General features: G+C 41.7%; 1 protein-coding gene across 1 annotated transcript in view; it reads left to right on the top strand.

Annotated features, from left to right (window-relative positions):
* Window positions 1-14,593, top strand: part of slc2a9l1 (solute carrier family 2 member 9, like 1) — a gene marked incomplete at both ends in the record, with an annotated part of 71,847 nt that overhangs the window by 14,184 nt on the left and 43,070 nt on the right. The window contains 5 exons of the mRNA XM_084315797.1: window positions 2,717-2,877; window positions 3,335-3,459; window positions 8,937-9,066; window positions 9,810-9,958; window positions 10,950-11,137. Of these exons, the coding sequence (XP_084171923.1) occupies window positions 2,717-2,877; window positions 3,335-3,459; window positions 8,937-9,066; window positions 9,810-9,958; window positions 10,950-11,137 (753 nt within the window). The remainder of the gene's footprint in view (window positions 1-2,716; window positions 2,878-3,334; window positions 3,460-8,936; window positions 9,067-9,809; window positions 9,959-10,949; window positions 11,138-14,593) is intronic.

The raw sequence follows: 14,593 nt of genomic DNA on the forward strand, positions 1-14,593 counted from the left end.
TGTAGGACATTCCCGGGAAAATCATCCGGCGGTGTGTCATAATGTCACCAGCAGCGAATTTTCTTTATTAATAGAAGACTACGAATTTTGAAGATGGAGAGAAAGTCAACACATGATTACTTATCACCAATAGATGTTGCCAAAGTAAACAAAATGCAGGCTTTAATGGATTACCACTTTAACCCTAGTGTTGTGTTCTCCCTTGGCCAGTGCACAGCGTTCCTCCACCATGGGACCAGATGGTTTGTTTCATCTGAAGCACGGAGGCTTCATGCATTCCTCCACACTAGGCATCTGAACATAACACATTAATTATCACCACTTTGATTTCATTTCAAGTTTTTTTTTTCAGACTTTGTCCATCTGTTGTGTTTCCGGTCTGACCAAATATCAAATGAATGGGTATAATAAAGCTTCAGGGTACTACATGATACTACATGGTACCACAGGGTACTACATGGTACCACAGGGTACTACAGGGTACTACATGGTACTACAGGATACTACATGGTACCACAGGGTACTACAGGGTACTACATGGTACTACATGGTACTACAGGGTACTACATTCTACTATATTACAGAGTAATATATATAGTACGGTAATATAAATGCACCATTTACCATTTAGTACTACAGTATATGGTAGTATGGAGAACTGCATGATACTACAGGGTATTGAATGGTACTACAGTTCATCAAGTTTCAAGTTTCAAGTTCAGAGACTGTGTTAGACAAGATAAGTATGAAATAAAATAGTATAGCATGTAAAATAGAAGTAAAAATAGAGGTCACAGTGTTCAGTATAGACATATGTACAATGTTCGATGCAGAATAGAAGTAACTGAGTTACCATACAATATACAATATACTATGCAATGTACTAATATACAATACTATATAGTGCAGAGCAGAAATGGGATGAGGTACAATTTAGGTAAAATTTACAGTCATGGTACTACATGTTGCAGGGTATTACATAGTACTATAGGGTACAATACAGTACTACAGGATATGACATGGTGCATGGTGTTTTATAATAAAAAACAGACAAACACCATAAGTGGGACTCTGGAGTTAATACGAGGATTAAACTGTATAGTGTCTGTGGGTGTTGTGAACTATGTGCTGTGTGAAGAGGAACATTCCATTTGGATGATACTTTTATCCAAAGCAGCCTACGGTACCATGAGCACGTACATTTCTAACAGGGTTGGTTTGGCCCACCAGTGGGAACTGAAGGGTTCATCCTGGAAGCGTTAGTGTCATGATCTACCCAATGAGCTGTAGTAGCAGATGTTTGTTTTATTCAGTGAACAGGGTTAGTAAGATATAGTATTGTTTGTTCTATTCAGTGAATGGGGTCAGTAAGATATAGTATTGTTTGTTTTATTCAGTGAATGGGGTCAGTAAGATATAGTATTGTTTGTTTTATTCAGTGAACAGAGTCAATAAGATATAGTATTGTTTGTTTTATTCAGTGAACAGGGTCAATATGATATAGTATTGTTTATTTTATTCAGTGATCAGGGTCAATAAGATATAGTATTGTTTGTTTTATTCAGTGAACATAGTCAATATGATATAGTATTGTTTGTTTTATTCAGTGAATGGGGTCAGTAAGATATAGTATTGTTTGTTCTATTCAGTGAATGGGGTCAGTAAGATATAGTATTGTTTGTTTTATTCAGTGAACAGAGTCAATAAGATATAGTATTGTTTGTTTTATTCAGTGAACAGAGTCAATAAGATATAGTATTGTTTGTTCTATTCAGTGAATGGGGTCAGTAAGATATAGTATTGTTTGTTTTATTCAGTGAACAGAGTCAATAAGATATAGTATTGTTTGTTTTATTCAGTGAACAGGGTCAATTAGATATAGTATTGTTTGTTTTATTCAGTGAACAGGGTCAGTAAGATATAGTATTGTTTGTTTTATTCAGTGAACAGGGTCAATAAGATATAGTAGTGTTTGTTTTATTCAGTGAACAGGGTCAGTAAGATATAGTATTGTTTGTTCTATTCAGTGAATGGGGTCAGTAAGATATAGTATTGTTTGTTTTATTCAGTGAACAGAGTCAATATGATATAGTATTGTTTGTTTTATTCAGTGAACAGGGTCAATATGATATAGTATTGTTTGTTTTATTCAGTGAACAGGGTCAGTAAGATATAGTATTGTTTGTTTTATTCAGTGAACAGGGTCAGTAAGATATAGTATTGTTTGTTTTATTCAGTGAATTGAGTACAGTAAGTAAGATATAGTATTGTTTGTTTTATTCAGTGAACAGGGTCAGTAAGATATACAGTAGTATTGTTTGTTTTATTCAATGAACAGGGCCAGTAAGATATAGTATTGTTTGTTTTATTCAGTGAACATGGTGAGTAAGATATAGTATTGTTTGTTTTATTTAATGAACAGGGTCAGTAAGATATAGTATTGTTTGTTTTATTCAGTGAATGGGGTCAGTAATATATAGTATTGTTTTCATTCAGTGAACGGGGTACAGTAACTAAGTAAGATATAGTATTGCTTGTTTTATTCAGTGAATGGGGTCAGTGTATTGTTTGTTTTATTCAGTGAATGGGGTACAGTAAGTAAGATATAGTATTGTTTGTTTTATTCACTGAACGGGGTACAGTAAGTAAGATATAGTATCGTAAGTAACATAGTATTGGGGACGTGGTCCCCTTTCTTCTGTCCACTGTTCTGCAGTACATACAGAGCTTCATCAACAGCAGTTGGTATGAGAGATATGGGGAGCCCCTCGCCCCACAAACAGTCACACTCGTCTGGTCAGCCATTGTCTCTATCTATTCCGTCGGTGGCCTCTGCGGTGCTAGCAGCACCAGATTTATAGCTGGGACATTTGGAAGGTGAGTGAGACACTCTTTGTACAGTGGGTTGGCTTCACGATTTCACATTTATCCATAAGACATTGATGGATGGATGGATGGATGGATGGATGGATGGATGGATGGATGGATGGATGGATGGATGGATGGATGGATGGATGGATGGATGGATGGATGGATGGATGGATGGATGGATGGATGGATGGATGGATGTACGTACGTATTGGTGGCTGGATGGGTGGGTGGATGGATGGATGTACTGTATGTATGTATGTATTGGTGCCTGGATGGGTGGGTGGATGGATGGATGGATGGATGGATGGATGGATGGATGGATGGATGGATGGATGCATGGGTGGATGGATGGATAAATGGATGGATGTACTGTATGTATGCTTTGGCGGCTGGATGGATGGATGGATGGATGGATGGATGGATGTAATGTGGCTGGATGGATGGACATCTCTTCCAAATCTAGAAAGAGAGCGATGATCGGGAACAACTTCGTCAGCATTACTGCAGCAGTGATCGTGGTGTTAAGTAAATGGGCCAACTCTTTTGAAATGATCCTTGTGTCCCGGTTCCTATACGGCGTTTCGGCAGGTAAGAGATACCCATACAATGTGTCTACATAATAGATACCCATACAATGTGTCTACATAAATCAAATCAAATCAAATGTATTTGTAAGGCCTGACAACACACGTTAATGTCCCCATGGGCCGGACACATCTTCTTTAAACAAGTCAAGAAGAAAAATAACAATAAGTCAAGAACAAAACAAGAACACCATAAGGTCCAACAAATTTAAAAGAAATGCAAATAAATGAATGAATGCAAGCACTCCCAGACATACCCCACGCGAAGGTAAGGAAAAACTCACTAAAACCTAACAATAGGGAAAAAATGCTCCACAGGCAGTGTGGAGGAGAGAAACCTTAGAAGGGCCATTCAAGGGGGGATCTCCCTTCTTAGATGTCGGTGATAGTAGTGTTGCAGACTAACAGTTGGTAAGCATGCACTCATGTGTGTAGTGAAACACAGATGAGTGCATGCAATAGCAACTGAACATTTTGAAAAATTAAAGATAGAGCTGATAGCGATAGCAACTGAACATTTTGAAAGATTAAAGATAGAGCTGATAGCGAATCTATTTGAGGCACAGGGGCGACGCAAAGAGGGTCGCGTCCTCCCCGTCTTAATCACGGGACGTTCAACACTCTGGTCATCGCTCCGAGACAGCCGGAGACAGGGAGATGGAGGGCGGCGCAGAGAGGGTCGCAACCTCCCCGACATCATCGCGGGACGTCCAGCACTCCGGTCACCACTACGAGACCGCCGGAGACAGGAGGGCACGCAGAGAGGGTCGCATCCTCCCGGCCTTCATCGCGGGACGTCTGACACTCCGGTCAACACTCCGGGACAGCAACTCACAGGGAGACAGGGAGACGGGACAGGCGTTAGACAGCTCGCGTGATTGTAGTGGGCGGACATAGCAATAGATACAAGTGGTAAGCATATGTGTGAATAGAGTAGATATATGAAGTAAGCATATTATGTGAATAGAATAGAAGTACTTAACCCAGCAATGAAACCACGTTGACAGACAGAAGACTGTAAGGAGCTGATCCGTGGCCTCGGTGGTGCACGTAGAGCAGTCTCTGCAATCTTGGCCAAGACCCCGAGACATCCATCACCTTGGACAGCAGGCACTCAGAGAGATGGGGGGGAGGTGGGGGGGGGGGGGGGGGGGGGGGGCAGAGGTTAGAGAGTTCCCATGTTTGTAGTGCTGCGGAAAAGCAGAGATGGGAGAAAATAGACATCCTAACTAAACTAGACAGATTAATCTAAAGGTCAGTCCCCGACCAAGTGAGATCAGGGTAGGTTGAAGGAGAGAGAGAAAAGATGGGTCTTAAGCAGGGATTTAAAAGCTTCGACAGAGCAGGCGCCCCTGACGACGGCAGGTAGTTTGTTCCACAGGTAGGGAGCGCGGTAGACAAAGGATCTGTGGCCGGCGGATTTCTTTTTAACCCTAGGAATCGATAGAAGCCCCGCATTTTGTGAGCACAGAGCACGAGCGGGCGAGTATCAGGAGATGAGATCGGATAGATAGAGCGGTGCAAGCCCATTAAACATTTTGTAGGTGAGAAGTAGCACTTTAAAGTCAGATCGGGCTTGAATAGGAAGCCAGTGTAGGGCGGACAAAACTGGTGTGATGTGATCAAATTTTCTAGTTCTAGTTAGTATCCGTGCAGCCGCATTTTGCACGGGTTGAAGATTTTTGATGCTTGAATTAGGTAGGCCTGAAAAAAGTGCATTACAGTAGTCCAGACGTGATGAGACAAAAGCATGAATCAGGGTTTCAGCATCAGCCAGAGTTAAAATGAGGCGAATATTTGCGATATTACGAAGATGGAAGAAGGCAATTTTGGTGAAATTTTTTATATGTGCATTAAATGAGAGGGAGGAATAAAAAATTACTCTGAGGTTTTTTATGGTGGAGCTCTGGGATACATGACAAGTATCAAAGTTGAGGGAGATGTCCTGAAACAGGCCTCTGTGGTTTCGGGGGCCAACAACTAACATCTCAGTTTTATCTGCATTAAGGAGTAGACATCCAATTTTTGACGGTGGAGTGTAAGGCTCTAAAGCCAGATTGAAAAGATTCATTAAGATTATTGTTTGATAAGTGGTCAGTAAGTTGCGTTGAGACTATCCGTTCTAACACTTTGGATAGGAATGGAAGATTGGAGATGGGTCTGTAATTTTTCAAGATTAGAGGGTCGAGGTTCGGTTTTTTAAGTAGTGGTTTAATGACGGCTGATTTAAAGGCCAGGGGCACCACGCCAGTAGACAAGGAGGTGTTGAAGATATTGAGTAGGGCAGGGCCTAGAGTTGGGAAGAGTTTTTTGATGAGAGTTGCTGGAAGAGGGTCAAACAGACAGGTTGAGGGTTTAGCCGTGCCAACCAATTTAGAGAGGGCACTAAGTGAGATGTTTTCAAGGCAGCATAGCAAATGGCTGGATTCAAAAACAGGGGGAAGGCCCATCAGAGGTTGGGAGGGACTGTGATTGTTGAGTAAGGCAACAATTTCATCTCTAATGAGGTCAATTTTCTTGGTAAAGAATTTAATGAATTCGTTAGCTGAGAACGCATGGTTTAGGGCACTTGGTTGTTTCTGAGTAAGTTTTGCAACTGTGTCAAACAGAAACTTTGAGTTGTTTTTGTTTTCATTTATGAGCCAGGAAAAATATGAGGTTTTGGCAAGTGAGAGTGCCTTTTTGTAGTTACGTAAACTATCATTCCAGGCAAGGCGGAATACTTCGAGTTTGGTCGAACACCATTTATGTTCAAGTTTGCGACAAGCCTTTTTAAAGGAGCGTGTTTCCTCCGTAAACCAGGGAGTTTGTTTTTGCGGAGCACGTTTAATTTTAGGCTTAAGGGGAGCGACAATGTCGAGCGTGCTACGAAGGGCGGCGTTAAGCTTGTCTGTAAAGAGATCAAGGGGGCCAGAGTAAGAGAGGAAGGGAGAGAGGGTGTCTGGTAGGCAGTTAACTAGAGTTGGGACAGTTGAGGCGTTAATACGGCGGCTCATGTAGGATTCTACACTGTCTGGGCGAGAAACCGTCAGATCAATTTGAAATTTGATGAGGTAGTGGTCTGAGAGAGCAGGAACATAGGGGGAAACTGTCAAATTTGACACAGTGAGACCGCGGGCTAGGACTAGGTCAAGGGTGTTCCCACCACTGTGAGTGGGTTGGTCAACGATTTGAATGAGACCGACAGAGTCAATGATGTCGGTAAAAGCCTTATTTAGGGGATCTAGAGTTTTGTTGGAATGAATGTTAAAATCACCAACAATTTAAATGTTATCTGAGCGAGTAACAAGCTCAGAGATGAAAGTGGAAAACTCATCTAGGAAGAGGGTGTAAGGGCCTGGGGGGCGGTAAAGGACAGCCATTACAAAGGATGCAGTGGAGGTAGGAATCAGACCGCCACACTTTCTGTTGGGGGGAGAGGGACGCAACAGGAGCACCTCAAACGAGGAAAACTTACAGTTTGCGTCGGATGTAAAGTTGTGCTTAGAGTCGTAAATTAGAGCAACTCCGCCTCCTTTCTTGGAGGTGCGTGCGATATGGGAGCTACTAAAATTAGGGGGTGAAGCCTCGTTTAAGGGCAGAAAGTCATTAGGTTTAAGCCATGTCTCAGTGAGGCCCAATAAGTCGAGACTATGGTCTGTTATCAGTTCATTTACCAAAAGAGCTTTGGTTGGCAGAGAGCGAATGTTGATAAGGCCAACCTTCACGCACTCTGTATATTTAACAGCGCGATTTTCAGCCATGTGGGTAGGTTTAATCGCAATTAAGTTGGCATGGTTTATCGCACAAGGACGAGCTGGGTAAAGCGGAGCGTAACGAGATATTCTAGTTTTGATTGGATATACCGGTTTAAGGGTAGAGATAGAAAGAGAGGAGTGGGGAGCCTGGTGGAGGAGGGACCCAGCATGCTTAGGAAAGGTATAGGGATTGGCAGGCTCCATCGGTTTAGCATGACTAGCAGGCTCGCTAAGAGCCTGCACCCTGGCATGCTTGTGGGGTGGCTGTCAGCCCGAAGCTATAATCTTGTCTATATTGCTAGATAAGAGAGAGGCGCCTAGCATGTTAGGATGCACGCCGTCCTTTCTCAGCAAGACAGGGCGCCCCCAGAAAGAGGACCAGTTATCCACGAACCCTAAGCCCTGTTCTTTACAGTATTTTTCCAGCCATCGGTGTAGAGAAGCTGTCCTACTCATGAACTCATCATCATGCCGGTTTACAGGCAGGGGGCCAGAGAAGATTACTCGATGCCGACTAATCTTTCTGGCGAGGTCAGAAAGCCTAACTATGTTCATCTTTGTGACCTCAGAGACTTTCATCCTACAGTCATTATAATAGATACCCATACACTGTGTCTACATAATAGATACCCATACACTGTGTCTACATAATAGATACCCATACACTGTGTCTACATAATAGATACCCATACACTGTGTCTACATAATAGATACCCATACACTGTGTCTACAATACATAATAGATACCCATACACTGTGTCTACAATACATAATAGATACCCATACACTGTGTCTACAATACATAATAGATACCCATACACTGTGTCTACATAATAGATACCCATACACTGTGTCCGACAGCCATCAGACTTTACAATGCATCACTGTGCCTCACTGCATCACTGAGCACAGAGTGACAGTTACCATCTTCCTGGACTCTTACTTTTGAAACAACACTGTGCAATATTACACCTACTGTAGACTTCAGTATATTTTTTTACTGTATTTATTTACTGTATATTTTATTCTATTCTTATTCTTAGGCTATTTGTTTTGTTATTCTTATTCGTGACTTGTTCTGTCTAAATGTTTAATGTGAGCGATTTGCAGTGTTCAAATTTCCCTCGGGATAATAAAAGTATTTCTATTCTATTCTATTCTATTCTATTCTATAATAGATACCCATACACTGTCTACAATACATAATAGATACCCATACACTGTGTCTACATAATAGATACCCATACACTGTGTCTACATAATAGATACCCATACACTGTGTCTACATAATAGATACCCATACACAAGCGAACTAGGACTAAATTGAACGCTATTCTATCTTTTGAAGGCCACCCTCTGTACAATATATTTGATGCTCTGCGAAGCTCATTTAGAAATCGAACCGGTAACCTACGGATTACCAGACGACTGCTTTACCTCCTGAGCGACTGTCGCCCCCTCAAAGATGCATTTGTTTCAAACTCCAATGTTGTGTCTGTAATATGCTCTGAATATGCTTATATTCAGAGTTAATTATATTGTTTACACTACTTATTCTTACTGTACTATAATCGTATTGCCTATATTTATGTCTTCTACTATTACCCTGCCCATACCTGTGCCCCCCCTCCCCCCATGCTGCTATGATGCCTGAATTTCCCCAAGGGGATCAATAAATGAATATCTTATCTTATCTTCTTAAATCCTTCATGAAAACTGAATTGTAGAGTCATGTGACCTTCAGGCTTAGGCGGAAACATCCATGCGCTGTACCTGGGGGAAAGCTCACCGAAGAACCTGAGAGGCCTGATAACACTGACGCAAGCAACGTTCATCTCCATCGGCAAACTGTTTGGACAGTTATTTGGCCTGAGGTATTCATTCATTGTTATATTTCCCAAAGAAAACGATGGAAAACTAGGGACTGTTTAGATACTGTTTACTTTGCTATAGCGTTCGCATCTAGATGGTCATGTACAAAATAACAATTGCTGAGTGACACGTTTCGTATCACTCAGCAATCAGGTTTGCTCCAAATGCCCCCTTTTCAACACATCGCTGTGACTTGTACACATCTATAAATTGGCCATTGTTACACTCTCAATGACCTTCCTTGGTCTGACCTCTCCTTATTTGATACACTTGTTAAAATTGTGATCTACTCCCTATAACACCAGAGCTGCTCACTAGATGTTCCCCGTGTTAACACTCCACTTCCAATTTGCTGCTCCCAGCAGTTAGAACTAGACACAAAAGACTTTGAAAATGGACAAATGGAAAAATGTTACGGACTCTAAGGAGTTGTTTACACACACCTGCAACTGTCACCCAGCCTGTACTTTGACTGTTCTGCTTCATGTATGCCCATTTGTAATTTTATTTGGTTGTTTGTTCGATGTGTATTTAAATGATTTCCCTTACCTCTGTAATGTATGTATTGTCTGTCTCTTTTCTATTTTTATTTAAAAAAAATGTGTCCCCATTCCCTGTTACCTTTCGAGGAGACCTTTTCTCTCACCTCCCTGGTTAAAAAACTAAAAAACAAGGACAGTCATAGATGCAAAGAAAAGTGCCATGTCATGACTTTCATAACAAGCACTTCCTTTGGTCGTTTCAGTGAGATCTTTGGTCGGCAGGAGTGCTGGAACATCCTCCTGGGGGTGACGGCATGTTTCTCCCTAGTTCAGATGCTTACTCTGCCCTTCTTTCCAGAGGCTCCCAGATACTCGTTGATAGAGAAAGGCGATGCAGAGGCATGTAAAGGAGGTTGGTATTGAAGAAAGTTCTATGTTTTTCAAGGTGTATATAATGTATATATATCGGTGGGTGACAGCATTTACTCAGACGGATCTATAGATCTTAAAAGTAGCCGGCAGCCAGTTCTGTGTCTCCACGGTAGCAAGCAGGGTGTGTGGCTTCGAGGTCGTTCGGCAGCTTGTTAACATAAACACTGATAAGGACTGAGAGCAGGCAGGCTTGGTCAGAGAGAACTATGGAGAGTTTGACATCGATAGAACCATGCTAAAGGTGACAGTATAGACCATTGCACTTCCGCGTTACATTGAGCTCATTAACCGTCTGTAGTGTGGTAGTGAAAGGGTTAACCTTCTGTAGCGTGGTAGTTAAAGGGTTAACACTTTGGTAGTGTGGTAGTGAAAGGGTTAATGTCAAGGCTCTCATCCACGTTCATTCATTTTCTCCCCCGCTCTCTCTCCCATGATTTCAGAATACCGGAAGTGTTTGCGGTCTATTGTATCGTGTCTGGCTGTGTGACGTCAACTTGTCGTATCCCATGTTATGTGGGAATGTGAAGCAACAGTCCTGTACCATATTGGTCCAACACAAGACTAGTGTTCTGTTGTTTTGTACATTCAAAGTCCAAGTTGCTAAGATGTCCCTTTCCCCCTCCCCCCTCTCTCCTCGATGGCTGAAAAGAGCAAAACCCCCTATCTGAAAATTTAACTTTTTTGAGAAATAAAAACATATCCAATACCACTATATTACTATATTATGTGTTAACAATACCAACCAGATATCAGATAGTAGTGCCTCACAAAGTGCTGATAGAGGTTTTTCAATGTGCTTCTCTCTCTCTCTCTCTCTCTCTCTCTCTCTCTCTCTCTCTCTCTCTCTCTCTCTCTCTCTCTCTCTCTCTCTCTCTCTCTCTCTCTCTCTCTCTCTCTCTCTCTCTCTCTCTCTCTCTCTCTCTCTCTCTCTCTCTCTCTCTCTCTCTCTCTCTCTCTCTCCATTGTCCCAGCCCTGGAGAGTCTATGGGGAGAGGGTGATTACAAGTTGGAGATGGAGGAGATGGAGGCGGAGCAGGCGGCATTCAAGGGGGTACAGTCCACAAGCCTGCTGGAGCTCCTCAGAGACAAGAGCGTCCGCTGGCAACTCCTCACCTTGGCTGTCATCTTCACATGCATCCAGTTCTCTGGCATAGGAGCGGTGAATACATTATGTATAGCACATGTAGACATTGCCAGGAGATATTTCTACTACAGTAGAAACAGTAATAATAATAATAATAATAATAATAATAATAATAATAATAATAATAATAATAATAATAATAATAATAATAATAATAATAATAATAATAATAATAATAATAATAATAATAATAATAATAATAATAATAATAATAATAATAAACTTTATTTATATAGTTCATACAAGAATTGCAGCTCAAAGTGCTTCACAGCAACAACAAAAAAAAGAGAAAAAGAGAAGACAGGTATAAAATGTGCACAAAATGCAATGCATAAAGTGCAGACATAAAATAAGTAAATAAATAAATTAAAATAGGTAACAAAATAGACAAGGTCAAGGTAAGGCATAGAGCATTAAATAACGTCGTTTTTCATATTAGGATGATATCTAACATCCTTAATAGGCCTCTTTGTTTACGGTTTGATCATATGGCCATTTTTAAATAGACAGTTATAAAAGAGTAAAATAGAATAGACAGAGTAAAATAGTGCAATAATGCAGTGCAATAAAATAGTTTGCATCTAAAGTATTCTCATTTACAGTACAATAAATCAATAAAATAAGATAGCCCTAATTTACAATACAATAATCACAGTGTTGATGTAATGAGTCTAGGCGGCACAGTGCATAAGATGTAGTACTAGTAATATACAAATTTGCATAGAAACTGCAGTAGTACTACCTTCTACAGTAGGCATATAGAGTGACAGGAACCATGGGTGAAAGAGAGAGAGAGAGAGAGAGAGAGAGAGAGAGAGAGAGAGAGAGAGAGAGAGAGATAGAGAGAGAGAGAGAGAGAGAGAGAGAGAGAGAGAGAGAGAGAGAGAGAGAGAGAGAGAGAGATGGCATGCAACAAAGGTCAAGGGCCGGATTTGAACCCGGGACGTTTGGATGATATGGTATTAGCTTGGATGATATAATATTACCTTGGATGATATGGTATTAGCTTGGATGATATGGTATTAGCTTGGATGATATAGTATTAGCTTGGATGATATGGTATTAGCTTGGATGATATAGTATTAGCTTGTGTAAGGGCAACCTAACAAGAAAAGATGCCAGTGAGGGAATACTGGGTGAAGCTCTTTCCAACGCGTGGTACTTGTTGATAATAAAATGATGTCTTCTCCTTGAGTACGTTTGAGAGTTTTTATTCTTACTTGCAGTGTGGACAAATATAAGCATACAGTAAACTCTGTGTTTAAACTGGAACTTAAACACAGGATAAGTGCTATAAAATAAAACCCAAAAAGTGACTCAATATAACTGAAAACAAAACAAACGTGCACGGTTAAAAGACAGTGTGGCTTCCCTGTGATAATTACCCAATTCCCTCCCGCTGCACACCTGTGAACACATACATATAGGCTGCGCCTGAGCACATCTGAGCCCCGCCTCCTGTGCCCACTGCCAGCTAATTGGTCAACACCTTCACGGTAACACAGTGCCTTCATTCAATGAAGTAACTGCAGAAAATCATTAAATTGGCTACAACAGGCCGGCCCCCAATTGATACTGTACAAAAACGTAACAATTCAATGCATGCAAATGATTGTAGCCAAGTACATAGTCCACGTTGGTATTCAATTCGTAATGTTCAAAGTTCATGTAATCCAAAGGAAATGGGTATCAATCTAGTCAGCTTCCAAAAGAAGACAGATCTTGGTGATCGGTCGCTCCAGAATGTTATACTTGGTCTGAACTTTCACAGATTGCACAAGTCCATGTCTGTCGGGAAAGGTCTGCAATACCTTGCCCAACAGCCAGGATCCACGAGGGGCATTAGAGTCCGCAACCATGACGACATCTCCTGCGACAAAGTTCCTTTTGTCCTTTGGCTCCTGTTTCTTTTCCTGATTAGAGTCAACTGACATTGTCTTTATGTTCCTTGTGTTCCTTGTGTGTGTGTAGCATTCACAGAGTCTCTTATCTTTGTTGTGTTTCTCCAGGGAGTCTTTCCTCTCTTTAGCCATGTCAAATATGCCCTTTTCCTCCTTCTTCTCTTTGTGGTCTTTCTCTTTTGTTTTTCCTGTTGGAAAGTGGCCCATTTCATCTTGATCAGGTGTTGAGTCTTTTCTATGGGAGTCAGAGAGGCCTGGAGAATCACTTAACTTAGCTACACAGTATTTGTGGGATTTGTATTCCTTGTACTCCTTCACAGGACCGTCCCAACTGTCGTCCCCGTAGAGGAAGGAATCGGAGGAGAGGTCTGAGGCCCACCTGTCGTGGTGGTCGTCGGAGGCACTGAGCTTGGTATCTTCCGTGTTCAGGAAACGGTTGTTGACGTCGTAGCCTTCATATTCCGGCTCCTCCTTTGGTGCTTTCTCATTTTTAGATTTCTCCTTCTCCTCCCTGGTGTTCTTCTCCTTGTCCACCTGCAGATGTTTCTCCTCTTTCTGTTCACTTTTCCTGCCAGCCTTTGAGGACGACTTCTCCTTGGATCTATTCTCCTCTTTGTGAGCCTTAGGTTTCTCCTCCTTGGGCTTGTCTTTCTCTTTGAGGGTCCTTTCCTTCTCAGCTTTTATAGGTTTGGTTTTTGAAAGACGCTCCTTTGACTGATCTTCCATAGCAATGGAGATACGGTTGACTGTGACAGTGGGGCAGCCAATCCCACTCTCATTGCCTCCTCTCAATGGTCCGTTGACAACCCATCCCAAAAGGGTTCTAACAGCGTAAGGTCCTCTACTCCTGCTGTTTATCACCTCCCATGGCTCCATTGCTTATGGAGTGTTAGTTCCAATTAACAGCTCCACATCAGCATCAATAGCAGGAATTTCCACAGTGTTCAAATATGGCCAAGCATACAAATCGTCCTGTCGTGGAATGTTATCGCGAGTCACAGGCATCTTATGTTTGGTGTACACATCGGGCAACTCAATGTAGGTGTCACCATTTAGTGCAGCGACCTCTAGTCCCGAGATGACGTGACTGTTGACAAAGCTTTCTTGGTTCATCGTTTTCATTAGGAATCTAGTGTTCCTTCCTCTCACATTGAGCTTCCTCATCAGTTGCTCACAGCAGAAAGTGGATGAACTGCCGGGATCTAGGAATGCATACGTTTTTAAGATTGTGCTGCCTTTCTTTGCCTTGATCTGTACAGGCACAATAGAAAAAACGCAATTCTGTGCTCCGGCCCCTATATGGCCACAAGTCTTGGGAATGGTGACTTGACTTATTCTGTTTTCATCTCGTGTGTCATTTTGTCGTGATTTTATTTATTTCCATTCCCTTTCATGGATATGGAGAATGGTAGGGTGCCTCAGGTTACATATCCTGCAAGACAGCCTGCTGTGGCACTGTGAACTTATGTTCCCGACAGATAGACATCCAAAGCAAGCACCCTTCCTTTTTAGAAAGTCAATCTTGTCACAATGCTGCTTCTTCTCCATCTTAGAACATGCTTCCAAACTG

This window comes from Notolepis coatsorum, assembly GCF_963971535.1.
Source record: "Notolepis coatsorum genome assembly, chromosome: 6".
Classification (NCBI taxonomy): domain Eukaryota; kingdom Metazoa; phylum Chordata; class Actinopteri; order Aulopiformes; family Paralepididae; genus Notolepis; species Notolepis coatsorum.